Below are 19,689 nucleotides of genomic sequence, written 5' to 3' on the forward strand. Positions count from 1 at the left end.
TTGGGGAAGGTGCTTAAATTTTGGAGGAAAATTCTTGGTATTTGTTTGTTTTTGATGAAGTTCAATGGAACTCCTTGAATGTAAGTGTAATAAATAATAGCATAAATGGAAGTAGTTTGCTTTCATGATTTGTTTCTTAAGAACAGTAGAATCCTAAGTACCTCTTCCATCATGGGGGAAGGAATCCACCTGCTTTTATCTATCTTTATACCGTGAATTATTTTACCCTGAACCCTTGTATTATAAGTACCTGGCTTTATTACCTTAAAAAACAAAACAAAACACCCAGCAGTGAGTAGTGCAGTAGCGTTGCTTGCACCATCCTAACCTGGTGCCAGTGGACCCATGCAGTAGCTACTAGTCGCGTTGCTGAACATCACACAGACCCTTCCCTAGACTAAGAGATTTTTATGCAAAGTTTTGATGCCATGTAAAAATTGCTCATGTAACAAATAGTGTGATTATTCTCATCACAATTTTTATTCCATGGGTCCCTGTCAGTTTTTCTTTTCTTTTTTTTATTAGTTGTTTAAAACATTACATAGCTCTTGATATATCATATTTCATACATTTGATTCAAGTGGGTTATGAACTCCCATTTTTCTAATAGTAATGTCACAATAGCTATTAACATGGTTGATAACCAAAGGGAGTAAGGTACGTAGCAGCCCTTACCTTCCACTTCCGTGGCATACACATTTCTGTGGTTTTGTTTTTTCAGTTAAGTAGTGGAGAATAGAGTGGAGATGGCGATTCTTGTCAATTCCTTTTCTCACAGATGACAGGCACAGTGGCGGTATCTGTGGGACCCAGGGCAACAGGTGCAAAGGAAATGTGTCTGGAGGAAGCAGTAATATCTCTGTTTTCTACAGAAGGAAGTGATAAGCAGTAGTTTGGTTGAGGCGGGGGTTCTTGTTGACTTACTTCCTAAGGTACTACCATTGGTTTTTATGCTGATGATGCATATAAAATATTACTTTTGCGTGGGCAATAAGATTGAGTAAGTAACATCTCTCCAGGACAGATATAGAAGCATTGATTGACTGATTTTATTTACCCAGTTCAGAACCTTCTTTTAAATATATAGGCAAATTATTTTGAAAAATATGGAAAGTAGATATAAAAAACATCTCTTAAATTATTGGGAATTCTTTATTAGAAAATGAGATGTGGGACTGTAGCTCAGTGGTAGAGCCTCTCATGTATGAGGCACTGACTTCAATCCACAGCACCACATAAAAAATAAGTAAAGGTATTGTGTCCATCTACAACTAAAAAAAAATTATCGAAAAGAAAGAAAGAAAATGAGATGTGTAGCCAGGTGCCATGGCACACGCCTATCACCAACTTGGGAGGCTGAGGTAGGAGATTGCAAATTTGAGGCCAGCGTCAGCAACTCAGTGAGACTGTGTCTCAAAAATAATAAGGATGGGGGATGTAACCCAGTGATAAAGCACCCTGGGTTCAGTCCTGGAAGAAAATAGAAGATGTGTATAGTGGATTAAATTATAATGTCTATGTGTCTTTTAAAAAATATCCTTACTTGATTTTGTTTAACCTCATAATTTGACAGTGCTTCCTCATAATCAGTGATTGTTCTTTGCTTTCTTCCAGGGGCCACATTATCCTGGTTCCAGAATTCAGCCTTCCTCTGGAATACTATTTAATCCCCTTCCTCATCATAGTGGGCATCTGTCTCATCTTGATAGTCATATTCATGGTAGGTGAACTAACTTAATAATTGTAAAATGTGGTACGAATACATCTAAAGCACATAGCGTTGGATGAGAGAAGCCTTACACTAAAGAGTAACTCCTACTACATGAGCCCCTGTGTACACAGTTCTGGAAAACAGAGAGAACCCAGTGGAGACATCAGAACAGCAGCTGCCTGCGGGGATGGGGCAAGGGTGTGCTGAGGAGAGCGCCAGGGACTTTCAGGGGGGAGGGTCATGTTCTGTGTCTTGATAGAGATTTGGGTGGCACAGATGGGTGGCATTTGTCTGGATCCACTCACTCGAATCCTTAGCTTGTACATTTCATTGTATGTAAATTTTCAAAAGAAAATGATGGAACTGTAAAAAAAAAAAAGTACTTAACGTTTAAGTAATGATGTATATGCTGTAGTACTGGGGGAAGTATACTGTTGTCTGCAACTTACTTTGAAATGTATTGTAAAAAATTAAGAGGACTAAGGTAGGACATACCGATGGGGCGATAGAGGAACAGATGTGGTGAAGTATAGCAAGATGTGCTAGGTAGTGGGTGTCGGGTGTTCGTGATCAGATTCTTCACTTCCATACATTTGAGAACTGTCGTGTTAAAATGTAAAGGGAGCCTGAGGCTGGAGGAAAGCAGGGGCACATTGCTTCTCCAAAAGTAGGTCTACACGCTATCCTCCCCCACCGGGGGCTGCACAGGATGCCCTGCCTCTGTCCTCCTCACCCCCCTGGGTGTGCAGTGGAACTTCTGAGAGGCCGAGGGGGTGACACAGCACAGGAAGACAGCAGATGAGAATCTCTCTGTATTCTCTTCCCACGTGGTCAAAGAAATTCGCAAAAATATAAAGCAATACTACCCTTCTAAATTTTTTTTTATTTTTCATAAAGAATATTTATATTAACATCCAGTGAGTTTATTATCATATTGAAGTTATAGATTAAGTTAGAGATCAAATGCCATCTTTGAAATGTCTAATTTACCTATGATATTGGGGTATTTTTTTCATTTATTTAGGTCCTTCACATCTATCAGTTTAGTCATTTTTTCCTGTAAATCTTTTGTCTTTTGTTAGACTTATTACATAAACGGTTTTTTGCTTATTACTAGGATATAAGAATGTTATTAGGTTTTTAAAATAAACTTTTGATTTTGAAATGTTAGGTTTACAGAAAGTTTCAAACAAGAGAATTCTATACATTGCTCATCTAACTTCCCTCATTGTTGATATTCTACATTATTTGTCAAAACTAAGAAACTCACGTTGGTACATTTCTATTAACCAGCTCCGTCCTTTGTTTGGATTCCACCAGAGTTTTCACTAATGTGCTGCTTCTGTTCCAGGACCCGGCCTGGTGTTCCACACAGTGTTTGTCACATCTCCCTGTGTCCTCTGACTGGCAGTTCTCAGTTTGTCCTTGTTTTTCATGTACTTGATTGTCTTTGAAGACTGTGATTAGACTGGGTTAAGTTTTTCAAAAGGAGTCTCAGCACAGAGGTGAAAGGTGTTATCTTAACCCTGGGTCAGTGGGTTCACAATATCCAGGTAACAGTCCTGACAATGTGACCCTTCATGTTGGATAAGGTAGCATTTGCCAAGTTTCTCCATTGTAAAGTCAATATTTTTTTTTCTGCTCTCCCTTTCTTTAGAAATGAGGCACCACATCTAGCCTACTGTAAGGGTGGGAACAGGAATTGAGCACCACCTCTTGGAGGAGGAAGTATCTGATATGTTATTTGACATACTTCTGTAAGGAAGACTTTTTTCCTTTTAGCATTCATTCATTCATTCCATCATTTATATTAGTATGCATCCAGACATATTTATTTTATGCTTTGTTATAATCTAGAACTACCTTATTTTTCTTGTTAAATGTGTTTGAGTTCTATATTCCTTTGACTTGACTCCCATCCTTTTGTTTTTTAAACCTTCTTTTTTTATTAATGCATCATAGTCATATATGACAGTGGGGTTCACTTTGACATTATCATGAATGCCCATGACATAAGTTACTCCATGTCAATCCCCAGAACTGCCCTCTTCCCTCTCTTCTTCCCTTCCCCTGACCTATTGGACTTACTTTCATTAATTAAAAAAAAAATTTTTTTGTACCAGGGATTGAACTCAGGAATGCTTAACCACCAAGCCACTCCCCAGGCCTTTTTAATAGTTTATCGCTGAGCTCCTCAGGGCTTTGCTAAGTTGCTGAAGCTGGATTTGAACTTAGGATTCTCCTGCGTCTGCCTTCTGAGTTGCTGGCATTACAGGCATGTGCCACTGCGCCTGGCTTATTAATTTATTTTTAATTGGTACATGATAGTTATGTATAGCGGTTGAATCTCTTGTGATATGTTCACACTTGCACTGTATAGCATGGTGGTCCTCCCCTTTCTTGTCCCTGCTGCCACACACTTCCTCCCTTCTTCTACTCCAGTCTTCTCCCTTCTACGTGTTGGGCTCATCTTATGTTTTTCTTGTCCTAGTCCTAAAATCAGCAATTTTTCCTAGAAGGAAAATTCCTTTTACCAGAGTGCAGTAATGAGAAACCAAGATTTCAACATTGTACATCTTCGATTTTTATATATTAGTCTTATATTTACAAACTTGCTGGATTCTCCTGTTTGGGTAATTTGCTGATTTTCTTGGGTTTTCAATGTAAAAGCAAGGAAGTATAGAAAATTAGAAAATCAAACAATAAACAAAAATGCCACTGGTAAATTAGGTGTAGAAGTAGGATTAAATAAGCATTATGAAATTAGAAGACTTCCCTGGAAAGTCAGGAATAGGAAATGGATAAATTTGCTACATTATTTTGGTAAAACCAGGAAAAAAAGCAGTGTGTTAAAAATAAAGAAACCAGATTTTTATTTGCTTATTTAACATGTATTGGATTATACATCTTTCCTCTATCTCGAGATCATTGTTTTTTTCTTTTACTCTGTTCATTTGTCGGCTGTTGTGAATCTGCTTTTAAAATTTAAACATCTGGGTATTCTGAGGATAAATTCTATTTGATTATGTTGTTAAGTTTTTCTTTATATTTTTTGGATTATGTAGATTTCTGATACAGATCAATCTTATATTTGGACATAGATGCAAAAATTTCATAATATTGGCAATCTGAATATCCATGTAAGAAAAATCTTTAGTTTTATGGAGGCAGACAATCAAAACTTAAACAATCCTGTGAGTAGTATTGGTGGGACTATAAGATGGAACATATACCTATAGAAAACGGTATAGCAGTTCTTCAGAAATTAAACATAAAATGATCATATGATCTGGCAATTACAATTCTGCGTATGTTATCCAAAAAGAATTGAGAGCAAGGACTTGAGCATAGATTTATATATCCATGTTCATAGCAGCATCTTTGCCAGTAGCCAGGGTGGAAGCAACCTAAGTGTCTGGTTAACAGATGAATAGATAAACAAAATGTAGTGCAAGGATACAGTGAACTATTAGCAACGACGGACAGGAATTCTGACACATGCAGTAGAGTGTGTGAAACTTGAAGGCATTATGCTAATTAGTTAGTGGGTCACAAGAAGACAAGAACTGCATGATTCCCCTTGTATGAGGTGGTCTAGTTGATAGAAGCAGAAAGCAGTAGGTACTGGGCACCAGGGGTAGGAAAGAATGGGGAGTTACCGCACAATGGGCAGAGGTTCCATTTTGCAGGGTGGAGAGTTGTGTGTTTGGTTGGTGGTGATGGTAAAGCTGCAGTGTGAACAACAAAAGTGGGTAAGACACTGCAGTATGTGTATTTCACCATAATTTCAAAAAAACACAAAAATACACAATCAGAATTATTCTAGCTCTGTAAAACTAAGGCTCTCTTTATTCTCTTTTCTCAAAGTTTTTTAAAAATATATAATTTGGATCATCTTTTTTTGTGGAGATTGACTTTTTGGTGAAGGTTGCCCATAAAATCATCTAAATCTAGTGACCTTTCATAGTTATATGGATGTTCAGATATTTTTCTGCTCCTTACCAAATTGCATTTCTAAGAAATTGTTTTTAAATACAGTGGGACAGTATGATTTATAATATTCATAGACTCATAATTTTAAGAGAGATTCTACCTTGTGTGGCATGAGTTCTCTGTTTCAGAGCCTCTGTGCTTGACACTGTGTTGACAGAAGTTTATTGTTTTATTAGTCTTTCAGAGAGGTAGATATCACTAAGTAAGTGTTTACCCAAACTTAATTAGGCACTGCTCTAGGATCTGCGATTCAGTAGTGAACAAAATACCTAAAAATCCCTGATATCAAGCAACTAAAATTTTAGTAGAACTTAAATTCTAAATTATTTACTTTCTTTTTTATCTTTGTCTTGCAATTCTGTTCTTATCATTAGTATCTTCTTTCTTCCACTTAATTTAGTTATATTCATTTTCTAACCTATTCATCTGAATGCTTACTAATATTTTCTTTCTAATATGTGCATGTGTTATAACTTAATATTTAATAATAGCTTTAGTTGCATCCCATAACTTTTGATAAGGAATATTTTATTCTCATTTGATTTAAATTTTAAAGGTTTATTGTTATATTTTCTCACCTCTCTTGATATTTGCATCCATGTGAGGCAGAGCTCAATTACTGCAACTTCTAGCCTTCCTCTGCCCTTTTACCCATTCTGTCTTGGGGGAGAGGAAGTGTCCCCTATCTGTGTGGAACCTGGGAAGAGTAAATTGGACAGACCTTGCTCAGCTCCACCTTCTTCCTTGGGGACTAGCCTTTCATTGGGGTGCAGGTGCTCATTCAGATCCTCCAGGGTTGTTCTGCAGTTCTGGAGTAGGATGTTGGCAAGGCCATCTGAGTGTTTAGGACAGCTCAATTCTGTGGCTCAGTTGAAAGTTGTTTCTCTCTCCAGAGAGTTAATTGCTTCACCTCCCCCTGTCTAATAGTATGTGGTCTTATTTCTCATGTTTATAATATAGGTGGTAAATGAGCACACCAAAAATACAGGCCCCACAAGAAACTTAGTTATCTGTTATGATCTGTTCTAGGACTCTGAATTATTTAGTAAAATTCTAAACTTCTAAAATACATATATTTTATTATCTTCTTTTCCTGTTAATTTCTACTTCAATTGAATTGTCTTCAGAAAACATTGTATATTATAGATTCTTTGGTTATTTTCAGACACCTGCTTTGTACCATAGTTTTGTGGTTAAATACTACCAAAAACTACCCATGCACAAAAATATCAGTGGAATGCAGAGTTATATGTTCATTGGTTCAAATTTGTGGATTAGTTTAATTTTTAAAAGAATTCTAACAGCTTTATTAAGATATAATTTACACAACATAAATGAGTTCAGTTTTTCCCCCTTATATCAACACTTGCATATTCGGTCTTTTAGAGTTTGGTTATCCTGCTAGCATACCTGCTAGAGGGTGGTATGTGTGCCTTTTAGTAGTACTGAGTTGTCATTTCTGGTTTTTATTTTCCTGTTGACTAATGATGTTGGGGATCTCTTTAAGTGCTCATTTGTCATGTGTATATCTTCTGTGGTTCAGTAGCAATTACAATTTTTTTTTTCAGGTGGGTGACTTAAAAAATTGAGTATTGAAAGTTTTTTATATATTCTGGGTACAAATTCCTTATCATGTGTGAAATTAGGAAACGTTTTTTTCCCAGTCTGTGGAGTCTTTTATCTTTTAACTCTCTTTGGAGGACAGAAGTTCTTAACTTTGATATAGTCAGATTTGTCACCTTTCTCCTTTATAGGTGGTGTTTTGTACTTGGTTCTGGTCCTGTGGACTTCCCTTTCATTCTTGAAACCCTAACAGTGTTTTGTATATTTTGTCTTAGATTTCTGAAAACGTGTAGTAGAAGTATTTAATATCATGTCCATTATGTTGCTAGAACTAAAAGTATGATAACTAATAGGTGTGTGTTTGAAAATTTTATTAGTTTGTATCTTTAAAGGAATCTCAACTTCTCATTCTTTTTTGACCCATTGAAGTCTTTGTAATATATAGTCTATTATTTATATTTTTGTAAGTAAGTGGTTTTAATAAATAAAAAATTCAAAGGATAATATATAAATTAACTAATCACTTATAATTTAATGCTTTATAATATTATTGTAATTAGGATTTAAATAAATTGAGTGGTTTGTAGCAGCTATCCAGAAACTTAAAAAATATTGTTATTTTAATAGCCATTTCTAATTGCATGTTTAATATTTGACTCATTTTTTTCCCCTTTTATCTTTAGATCACAAAATTTGTCCAGGACAGACATAGAGCTAGAAGAAATAGACTTCGTAAAGATCAACTTAAGAAACTTCCTGTACACAAATTCAGGAAAGGTGAGTGAACCTGTTGTCTTCTAAATCACAGCACAGTACATGATGACCACACCCTGCTATCACCTTCTGAGTCCCTGCTGCCTCTACCTGACCCTGAGCAGACAGGTAAGAACCGGGGGGCATTTGTGGGACATGGATTCTGCCGGGGCACCCTGGTGACACAGGTAGGGTGCACCATCTATGGGGAATGTACAGCAGTGGTGAACTGAGCAGAGTGCTTTTCATCACCACCCGTGCTACCAGTTCTCAGCATGTCAGGACTAGAGCACTTCTCTGCACCAGGGTGGCTGGCTCCTCTTCTCTGTCTCTTTTCCACCACGTGCTGTTTATGTAGTGTGGTATTAACTAAAAACACAGATAGCTGTTAGGGCTCTACATTTTACATTATATATTTTATATCAGTATCATCTCATCTAATTATTCCTTCCCTGTAGATGGAACAGAAGGTCTGGGAGGCGTAGAACTTTAGTGATACATAGCCAGTGTTGAGCGCTGCAGAAGGTGTTGTGGCTCTGTTCTGTGGCCAATGAAGTGTCCCTTCTCTCTGCTTTCGTGATATAGGCACATGCTTGTTAAACATTTTGGCTAGTACTTCCTAGACCTTTTCAATTTCTTATACAAGTAAAAATGTTCTGTTTTTTTATTCAGCAGTGAGAGTGTAGGGAATGAAGGTAAAAAACAGACGGTGACATTAAAACATTTCTGCAAAAGTTTTTTTTTTTCCAAGTTAAAAAAAAATTTATTTCTTTTTAATATTTACAATTACCATTATGGTATTTAAAAATAAAAAATGTAATTAAAAAAAGAACACCATGTTAAAATAAACATTGACAAATACATGTATGAAACTGTAGTGAACTATCATTTTAGAGGATGCATTAGTTAAAATTTATTCAGGCCAGAATATAATAAAGACTCATTTTAGGAATCACTTTTTAAAGCTTGATTTTATTTGTTTATTTTTGTATTTCTTAAACCCAGATACAAAAATTGTTTTTTTTTAGAAGACGATGTTAAGATTGCTCTGGGTTAAAAAGATAGGCAGAGTTGGCTTTTCCTGAGTAAAATGCGGAGCCATTGTAGAATGTTGAACAAGAGAGACAGAAACTACATTAAATGTTAAAAGGATTTTCTGCTGCTTGTTAAGAATAGACTTTTAGAGGGCCAAAGGTACAAGCAGAGAGACCAGATGGGAAGTTAGGGCAGTAACCCATGTGTGACATACATGTGGCTTGAATCAGAGTGGTGGACCTAAGGGAGGAGAAGAAACCTTCAGCAATTGGATATGTCGGGGGATGCAGCCCAGTGGGTGTGTTAATGGACTGGCTGGAGAGAAGACTGGGATGACCCTGTGGTTTTTGGTCTGAGCAATAGGCAGAATGCACCTTCCAAGTGAGGAAGGCCCTTAATTAGAAATAGGGATGGTTAACATGTGGTAGAGCAGGTTTGGGGATGTTGGGAGCATGGGTTTTTGGACATGTGGCATTTCTGATGTCACCTAGACAGTATGAGTCATTGTGGAGCTCAAGAGAGGGGACTGAACTGGAAGTATTGGCATAGAGATGAATTTAATTATGAGGCTGCTTACAATTACCAAGAGCATGAGTACAGAGAGAATGACATTGAAGACTCTGGGAAACTCCAACTTTAAGAGGAGAAATCAGCAGTGGCGATGAGGAGTGAACAGTTAGGAGAAAAATCAAAAGAGTGTGGTTTATTAGAAACCAAGTGATACACATCTGTCAGGGAGCAAAGAGTGAAAACCTGTGTCAGTGCTCCTGACAGAGAGGTCAGCGAGAGCCTGAGCAGTTTGACCAGAGTGGCCAGGCCAGAACTTGTTTTAGTGTTTATGACTATGAACCAGTCAGCATAGCTGAGTTTTTCTCCAGCAGCGTTTGTTGAATAGTGTTCATCCTTACCATTCCTTCTTTATTAAAATGTAAAGTATGGTATGTAGACGGAAGGGGATGTAAGAGTGTATTTCTGGAAGCATGCACTTCAAGAAACAGAGCATGTGCAGCCCGTGGAATCTCTCCTGTTCTGCTCTGGGTGGTATTCTTTCCTCCCCTCTGGAGGCAGTCACTGTCCTGTCTCATGACGTCCATTGCCTTGCTTCTCTCAAGTTTTATCATATATGTGTATATAACCAAGAAACACTTTTAATTTTTGCCCATTTCTGAATTGTATTTTTTTGCTGAGAGCCACAGCGGAGTCTGTGGCTGCGGCAGAATAAGCGGGGGGTGACGAATGACTTGTGTAGATTGATGCAGCAGGAATAGGAGCCGTTTATTGTAGGATCTGAGCGATATTTATACATTTTACACAGCTTATCTAATTAGCATAAAATAGATACATCAGTCAACCAATAAGGAATCTCCAGACTTAATGGCTCCCTTTTGTTACTTTACAAACCACTCCCTCTGGCATTTTGCCAGGCGCCATCCAGACTTGTTTACAGACTCTAACATTTCTCTGGCAAAATAATAGGTGCCAATCTGACTTGTTTACAAACCTTAACATTTTTTTATTACCTCATTTATTAACATTTTTGGTCAAATTAATCTACTTATTGCATCTAGATGTCGCTCCTTCACTTAATAGATGCTTGAGTTTCTCTCTGTGTAAAGCCATTATAGACTGTGATTTTGAGAACATTCTTGTCCATATATCATGATCCATAAGCACTTGGATTTCTTTAGGGCATGTAGAAGCACATTAGGTAGGTCTTAGTTGGGTGCCATCTCCAATTTCATTTGATATTGCCAAATCATTTCCAAGGTTGTGAATGGTGCTGGTTTATATTCCCACCAACACTGTTCAGAAGTTCCTGTTGCTCACATGTTTACCAGCAATTCCCTAGTGATTAATGCTGAATATCTTCCTGTGTTTATTGTACTGATCAACTTAAATTTTAGCCATTCTGGTGGGTTGATAAAGAGACCTCATGTGGCTTTAATTTACATCTCCCTCCTTGCCATCAAGGTAGGTGTCTAACATTATTTACCGATTGGACATTTCACTCCATAGAATACCTTTCGTGCCATCTGTTTGACTCCGCTGTCCCCTCCCGCCCCGCCCTGTCCCTCTGTACCTGGGCGAGTTCTGTGGGTGCTTGCACCCACTATGGAGTTGCATGCATGGTGAATCAGCCTTCCACTGTCCTGTGTGTTTTAACTGTCTTTTTCTGACTTGCAGCTTTCCAAGGCTTCAAGTTCTTGACTTTTTTGGTAGTGTCATTGCACTTTTAAAAAGCACTCTTCTCCCACCCCAAGATTATTTACATATTATTTTGTACTATCTCCTGAAAGCTTCGTCCTTTTTTTTTTAAGTTGCTGATGGACCTTTATTTTATTTATTTTATGTGGTGCTGAGGGTTGAACCCAGTGCCCCTCTAGGCAAGCACTGTTCCACTGTGCTACAATCCCAGCCCAAAGCTTTGTACTTTTACCTTTCATGGTTGGGTCTTTAATCCACCGGAATTGATTGTATAAAATTGGAGTTCAGTTTACATTTTTTCCCCTCCAATTTTTTATTTTCACTTAAAGAGACTAATTGTCCCACAAATAATTGTTTAAAATACACTGTTTTTTGTTTCTGGACTTCCCTTGGTCTTACTGTTTATCCAGATATCAGTATCACATTGTCTCGACTCCAGCAGGTATAGTTAATTCTGACAAAGCTGGTCCCATCTTGTACCTCTACAGTAATTTTTAGCTATGTTTGACACTGCATTTCCATGTAAGGTTAAAACTACCCTACTTCCAAACATCTATATAAGCTATTGTATTCATTTTTTTTTCTGGGTACCAGGAATTGAACTCAGGGGTACTCGACCACTGAGCCACATCCTCAGCCCTATTTTGTATTTTATTTAGAGACAGGGTGTCACTGGTTGCTTAGCACCTCACTTTTGCTGAGGCTGGCTTTGAACTCGAGATCCTCCTGCCTCAGCCTCCCGAGCTGCTGGGATTAAAGGTGTACAATATTGTGCCTGGCTTTTGTATGCATTTTTAAATGTAGTAAAATACATACAACATAAAATTTGTAATTTTAACCATTTAAAGTTTACAGTTGTATTAGCAAACACATTCTCATTGTTATGAAGCTATCACCATATTTGTCTCCATAATTTTTTATCTTCCCAAGTTGAAACACCACACACACTGAACAGCAGCTCTCCGTTTCCTCCAGCCGTGGCAGCCCCCATTCTGCTGTCTGTGAACTTACTCACATAAGTCCAGCCACAATGGTTTGCCATTTTTTTCTGACTTACTTCACTTAGCTTTATGTTCTCAGGGATCATGCATGTTGTGTCACCTATCAGAATTTCTTTCCTTTTCTGCTAAGTAATATTCCATTGTATGTTTTTGCCACATTTCATTTCTATACCCATTTGTTAGTGGACACTTGGGCTGTTTCTACCTTTTGACTATTTTTAATAATGGTACAGTGAACAGTTTATATCCTGGTTTCCATCCTTTTGGGTATGGTGCAAGGAGTGGTGGTCGAACTTTGTGGGGAACTGCCGTGGTGTCTCTGCGGTAACTGTACATTCCCAGCAGCAGTGCACGAGGGCTCAGATTTCTCCACACCTTTAGTGTTGCTTTTGTTTTCATCACAGCTAATAGTGGATGTGAAGAGGTATCTTATGACTCTCTTTGCAATTCCCTTGTGATTAATGCTGAACATCTTTTCCTGTGTTGACTGGCTATTTGGCAGGCCTTGGACTGGCAATCCTCCTGCCTCAGCCACCCAAGGAGCTGGTATCACAGGTGTGCACCACCATGCTTAGCAACCTTGTCAAAAACAAAATGGCCTTAGATGAATGGGCCATTTCTGGACTGTCAGTTTTATGCCTGTGGTCTACCTGATTATCCTTTTGTCAGTGTCACTCCATTTTAATCACTCCAGCTTTGTAATAATATTTGAAATTGAGAATTGTGAATCCTATAAATTTGTGATCCTCTTTCATTATTCTTGTAGCTATTTAGGATCCCTTCAGCTCCACAATAATTTTAGGATGGAGCTTTCTATTTCAGAAAACAAACAAACAAAAAGCCTCTTGGAATTTTGATAGAGATTGTGTTGAATTACTTCTTTTCCTATTTGGAGTCCTTCTAATTTTTCTTGTCTGATTGCTCTAGCTAGACCTTCCAATGCTGTGTTGAGCAGTGGTGACAATGGACATTCTTCCCCTGTTCATGATCTTACAGGAATAGAGTTCAGTCTTTGTTAAGTATGATGTTAACTATAGTCTTTTTTTAATTTATAGATTTTTTAGTTGTTGATGGACCTTAATTTTATTCATTTATTTATATGTGGTGCTAAGAATCAAACCCAGTGCCCCAGACATGCTAGGCAAGTGCTCTACAACTGAGCCACAGCCCCAGCCCTAACTGTGATCTTTTTATCTGGGGCTTTTATTATATTGAGGTAGTTTCCTTCTCTTCCTGGATTATGGAGTCTATATTATGAAATAGAGTTGAATTTTATTTGCATCAAGTGAGGTGATTATGTGGGTTTTGCCCTTCATCTTCTTACCATGGTGTATTACATAGATTGATTTTTGTATGTTGAACCATTCTGAATTCCAGGAATAAGTCCCACTTGGTCATGGTGTATAATCCTTTTGATGTGCTGTTGAATTCAATTTTCTAGTATCTTGTTGAGAATTTTTACATCAATATTTATAAGGAATACTGGCTGCAGTTCTCTTGTATTGTTGTGTCAGGGTAATACTGACTTTATAGAATGAGTTTGGGAATGCTATCTCCTCTTTTTAGTCTTTCAAAGAGTTTTTAATGTGTCTCCTTGGTTGTCGGAGAATATACTTGTATGAATTCAATCTTCTTAAATTTGTTAAGATTATTTTGTGGACTAACTTGTGTTCTTGGAGAATATTCCATATACACTTGAAAACTGTGTGGGTTTTTTTTGCTGCTATTGGGTGGAATGCTCTGTATGTTTGTTACTTTCAGTTGGTCTCTAATATTCAGATCCACTGTTTCCACCATGTTTTGCTTGTTCTGTTCTTACTGAAAGTGAGGTGCCGTAGCTTCCCACTGTTGTGTCATTGCCCATTTCCCCCTTCAGTTCTTTCAGCATCAGCTTCATGTTTTTGGGTGTCTCATGTTAGGTGTGTATGAATTTATCATTGTTATATCTTACTAGTGAATTGATCATTTTATAATTACATAATGTCCTTTGTCCATTTTTACAGTTTTGGCCTTAAAATCTATTTTGTCTGATATAAGAACTCGTGGTATCTTTAGTTTGCCATTTGCATGGAATATCTCTTTCCACTCTTGTTGGTTTTAACTTATGCATATGCTTAGACATAGTTTTAATACATAGCAAGTCTTGTACTTTAATCCCTTCAATCTACTACAATTATATTTAAAGTAATTTCTGATATAGGCTTATTATTCTGTTAATTTTTTTCCTGTCTAAAAGCATTTTTCTCTCACTTTTCTTCTCCTGATATATTTCTTTTTGTTGTTCGTGATTTTATTTTTTTGTAGTGACATGTTTTTGGTTCCCTCTCATTTCCTTTCATGTATATTTTACACAGAATTTCTTTGTGGTTATCTTTATAAATTACATAGAATATCTTAAAGTTCTATTGATCTGTGTTAAACTGATAAATTAAATAATGGTAAAAATTCTATTTCATATCACTGTTTACCTTCTATTTTGTTATTGATGACACAAATTGTTTTTATTTTGTATTCATTAAAATAGATTCACAATTATTTTTATGCTTTTAAGTATTTTTATACCAGATTTATAAGTGTTTTACTCACCTACATTATGATGTTACAGAATTGATTGTAGGTTTTATCTTTACCAAGGATCTTTTTTTTACCAAGGATCTTTTTTTTACAAGGATCTATTTTCTTGTGTTTTTTTTGTTCCTATGTATCATCCTTCCAATTCAACTTGGAATATTTTTTCAGTATTTCTTATAGGGTAGGTCTGGTACTGATAAACTCCCTCAGCTTTTGCTTATCCCTGAAAGTCTTAATTTCTTCTTATTTTTGAAGGACAGTTTTGCCAGGTATAGTATTCTTGGTTGCTTGGGGTCCCCACGCATTGTTACTTTGAATATATCATCCTGTTCTCTTCTAGCCTAAAAGGTTTCTGCTGATAAAGTCATCTGATAATTCTCATAGGAGCTGTTAGGAATGTGCTGTTGCTTTTTGCCACTTTCAAGATTCTCTATCATTTTTTAACAGTTAATTATGATGTGTCTTGCCAGAGATCTCTAGATTTTTTTTCCCCCCTGTTTTGGAGCTCTCTGTGAGTATTGCATTTGGATGTCCATATCTCTCCTTCAGTGTGGGAACTTTTCAGTTATTATTTATTCAAATAGGTTCTCTGCACCCTACTTTACTTTTTCTCCTTCTGTGTGTCCCAATTGATATGCTTTTCTGTTTGATGGTGTCCCGTAAATCCCTCATATCCTCTTACCTCTCCTCTGTTCTTCGTGCCCCTCTGCCTCAGTGATTTTGAATGTTTGTCCAGGTGCACTGACATACTCTCCTGGTCATGTCTTCTGTCAATCCCTCCGTTAATTTTTCAATTCAGTTATTATATTCTTTAGTTCTAGAATTTGTTTGATCCTTCTTCATAGTTCTGGCTCTTGTTGATCTTCCTTTTTGTTAATGCATCCTTTTCTAATTTTAGTTTTTTGTGTTCTTTTAATTCACTGTGTGTCCTTTCAACAGTAATTTTGGATTCTTTATCGGGAAAGTCATATGTCTCTGTTTCATTAGGATCGGTTTCTGCACATTTTTGTTCCTTTAATGTATCATGGCTATTTCTTTGTGAGTCTTGTTTTTTCATCATTGGAATTTGGTCATTTGAAGAATCAACCATCTCACCGAGACTTTGTGACCTAGTTTCATATAAGGAGGACTTTCTCCAGTCAGCCCTGCTAAAGAGTCTGGAAACCTCTCAAACCTCTGATAGGTATGCATCCTCCTTGGGGTGGTACATGTAACCTGTTTGAAGGGGTTTGTCAGTTTCTACTTGGGTACTATAAATTGTGGTAACTTCACCTAGTGTTCACCTGTGGTACTAAAGACTGGTGTGGAGCAGGTTCTTCTCCTGGTACCTGGTATCCAGTTCCTGATTTTTTGTTTCCCCAACCTTAGGTGGAACAGATTGCTTACAGGGGAGGGGGGTGTTGGCAGGAGTTGGGTTTTCTCTTTCTCCAGATCAAAACCTCAGTAGATTATGATCTGATTAATTATTTTCAAAATAATATACCCACACCAGTCTAGATGCACTGTTCTACCTAGATGGTAGAGATGCAGGAGTGGATATAAATCAAGAAGTAACTGCCATATTTCAAATGTTGTATAAAATTTACCAAAAGACACCATGACCAAGTTTCTGTGAATACTGAATTGATAGCTTAGAAAACATCTTCCTCTAGTGTACCTTCTGTGAATTCTTAATATTACTCTACATATTGAAGATATTTTTCTTCCCATAGGATCATTTTTAATTCCTAAAAAACATTTATACCTAGTATGGCACATAGCAGGAACTCAAATATTTGCTGAATTGCTCCAAATTAGACTCAGTCACGATTCATTTAAATTCAGTTACATTAATCCTAAAATATTACTAAGCCTCACTAGCACTTTGTCAGAATCACAGACTTTCCGATGTGCTCACTGATGGTACATAATTTTTAATTTGCACACATGATTCAACTGTATACAGCCCCGATCCCACAGGCCTGTCACTGTCCCACTGCAGGCTGATCAGGAGAATCTAGAACAGTCACTGAATGGGTGGATTTCCTTAGACATGGCAGTCTAGACACATTATGAACACTGCTGTATTTGTGAAAAAGATACTGCTGTTTCATAGCATGAAAAGGATAAATAAGAATGATTTCCACATTTAAATTTAAAATTTTTTCAGTTATTTCTTTGCCAAAAACTTTCAAGTTGATTGGTTTCTTACCCCTCCCCACTTGGGGCTACACTGGGAGGATGAAAGTCCGAGAGGCTCGGCATGTGCAAGGACAGCAATAGTCCTGAACTGGTACTCCTCTCCTCCATCCTGTTTAAAGCCCTCACTTTCAGGAAGGTCCCTGACTCAAGAGTTCTGAGCCTAGGCGACACCCTGCAGTCCTACAGTGTAGATGCTGCACCACCCCAGGGAGTCAGCATCAGTCTCAGTGTCAACTTTTCATTCTCCCATTTGGGGGAGATGGCAATACAGTGCCTTGGGAAAGTGGCACTGGGTTTCTATGGACTTGCCTGGTGGTGCCCTTTGAGGCAGCAGGACGTAGGTCTAAACAGGGTGACTGAGGTGGCACTACAGCCAACTGAAAGGCCCCTGTCTCTGGAACCAGCCAAGTGACTGGATAGGTGCCCCCACTTCTTCAGCAAGGAAGTGGCAGCAAGGGGCAGGACTGTTGAGACCAAGAGAGAATGACAAGTCACCGTCCAGTGCAGTGCGTAGGCCTTGCTTAGACACTGGCTGGAACAAACCCTTAAGACACTATTGAGACATTGGGGAGATTTTAGTTTGCTTTGGACCCTAGATGTTAGGAAATTATCATTCATTTTGTTAGGTGTGGTAATAGCATGGTGATTATGCTTTTTAAAGTCTTTATGTTTCAGAGATACATTGGCTTTTAATTTCTTCAGGGAAACAAAGTGGAGGAAGGCAGATTTATTGAGAACAAGGGGATATTGAAATTAAACCTGGTGATGGCACATGAGATGGCTTTATAGTAGATTATATTTTTGTGTATGTTTGAAATGTTCTCTAATTTAAAAAAGAGAGGAGGGGGAGAGAGAGGGAGAGGGGGAAAGGGCGAGGGGAGAGACACTAAAGAGAGCAAATACTGCTCCCAACCTAGCCAGCTCCAAAACTCCACTGCAGCCACAAGTCGTCTTCTTTCCTGTGACCAGTCCCTAGATCCCCTCCAACATCACCACACTATGTCACAGATGCGTCCATGGGGGCAGGGAGAGAGGTATGTGAGCAATCCCTGTGGACCCCACAGCACAGAGTTAGCAGCTGTCTTTCACAAGGCAAGCCATTCTTGGAGGGTGGTAGAGTGGAATGGGCACAGGATTCAGAACCACAGGACCTTGTTCTACTACTGATTAGATGTGGCTTTGTGCAAACTATCTAATCTGCCTCTGATAATCCCTGCCTTAAGCATCTCTCTTAGGTCTAAGAAGAAAGCCCTGCAAATAGCTTTTCAAATGCAAATTATTGTAGACCAAAACCAAGGCCTGTACCTTGGGAGCCACAGGATCTTTGAAATCCCACAGGCCAGGGTGCATTTTCAGGATGTCTTGTCTTCTATAGAAAAGGACATCTGAGGTTGTTGTGTAGGTCCCCACATGTTCTGGCCACTAGAATTGACTCTTCTGACTGCTGACCTTGCTTTGCCTTCTGCCTTAGTTTCCCACAGGCTGCCTCATCTGGCTGCTTTGTCTGCTTTACATTTTATTTAAAGACGTCTCCCCAGATGGCATCATCACCAGTCACTTTCATAGGCTGGCCATCCTGTAACTCCTGTTAGTGACCACATGGTCAGTGTTGGTTAGATGTCCTGTGCCAGCCACACTGAAAGAAACAATGAAGTATGTATAAAGTCAGGCTACAGCTTCTGCTTTCCAGAGAGGAAGAAGGTAGAGGGGAATGAGGTGGGCATCGTTACCCGAGGTCACGTACCTCTGTACTGTGGTGCCACTGGTGCAACTGTGCGTTCCATACAGTCAAAAGACATGAAAGCTGTGCTCCATGTGTGCTGTATCAGAATGCACTCTGTTGTCATGGAGAACTCATCAGAACAAATTACGAAATTCAAAAATAAATAAAAAAGGTAGGTTGTGGCCCAGAGATTATCGGTCTTTTTCTGCTTCAGTGGAATTATTTCCTTGTGCAGCTCAACCCAAGCTTCCTGCTTGGAGGCCACCTCCCACCTGGGTCTGGGGCGGAGCATCCTGACCATCCTGATCATCCCTCTGCCAGGCTTGATCCTCACTACTTAGGCTAACAGCACACTTTTGAGGCTCACTGTGTGGCAGGCACTCATAAAATACTGGCCAACTCTTTAATATATAGAATTAACTGACCAGCTTTGGTTAAAAATAGCAGGCCAGTTTGCTTGTATATTTAACTTCTCCCCTTTCTTTCCTGCTCCTTTTTTCATGTTGCATCTTAACTAATGTCAATAAAACAGCTTAGGAACAACCACCACTTCTGATGTGCCCCTCACTCTCCCTGTGCCTGTGGACAGGGCTGGTGGATTGTTCTCTCAGAGGACGACAGTCCGATCTCCTCTCTCCACCCTCTTTAGGATGCCTTCATATACTGGCCGCTCCTTGGCTTCAAAGTGTCCAGTTGGCATCTGCTGCCTGCAGTTCCATCGTCAACACGGAGTTAGGGGTGAAATGTGAGGCCAAACTCAGCCCATCAGGCAGGGTCTATGTGGAATTTATCCACTTCATAAAAAAAGTTTGGCTTTCTTTACCTATATCTGTATGATCAGCTCCTCTGCTATGGATTACTGGTTGGAAGTCAGAATCAGGATTTTCTGGGAATAGTCTGTGTAGTAATTGTGTTCCTACAATATATTTTTACCAAATATTTTAATGTGTGCC

At 38.4% G+C, this 19,689-nt stretch overlaps 1 protein-coding gene across 5 annotated transcripts in view; it reads left to right on the plus strand.

Moving 5' to 3' along the window:
* The window catches only part of Rnf13 (ring finger protein 13), a 111,257-nt gene that overhangs the window by 81,300 nt on the left and 10,268 nt on the right, over positions 1–19,689 (plus strand). For all 5 annotated transcript variants that reach the window (XM_076868496.2, XM_076868495.2, XM_076868494.2 and 2 more), the window contains 2 exons: positions 1,615–1,720; positions 7,951–8,044. In XM_076868496.2, coding sequence (XP_076724611.2) covers positions 1,615–1,720; positions 7,951–8,044 — 200 coding nt within the window. The remainder of the gene's footprint in view (positions 1–1,614; positions 1,721–7,950; positions 8,045–19,689) is intronic.

The sequence above is a fragment of the Callospermophilus lateralis genome, chromosome 10, assembly GCF_048772815.1.
Source record: "Callospermophilus lateralis isolate mCalLat2 chromosome 10, mCalLat2.hap1, whole genome shotgun sequence".
In the NCBI taxonomy this organism is placed as follows: Eukaryota; Metazoa; Chordata; class Mammalia; order Rodentia; family Sciuridae; genus Callospermophilus; species Callospermophilus lateralis.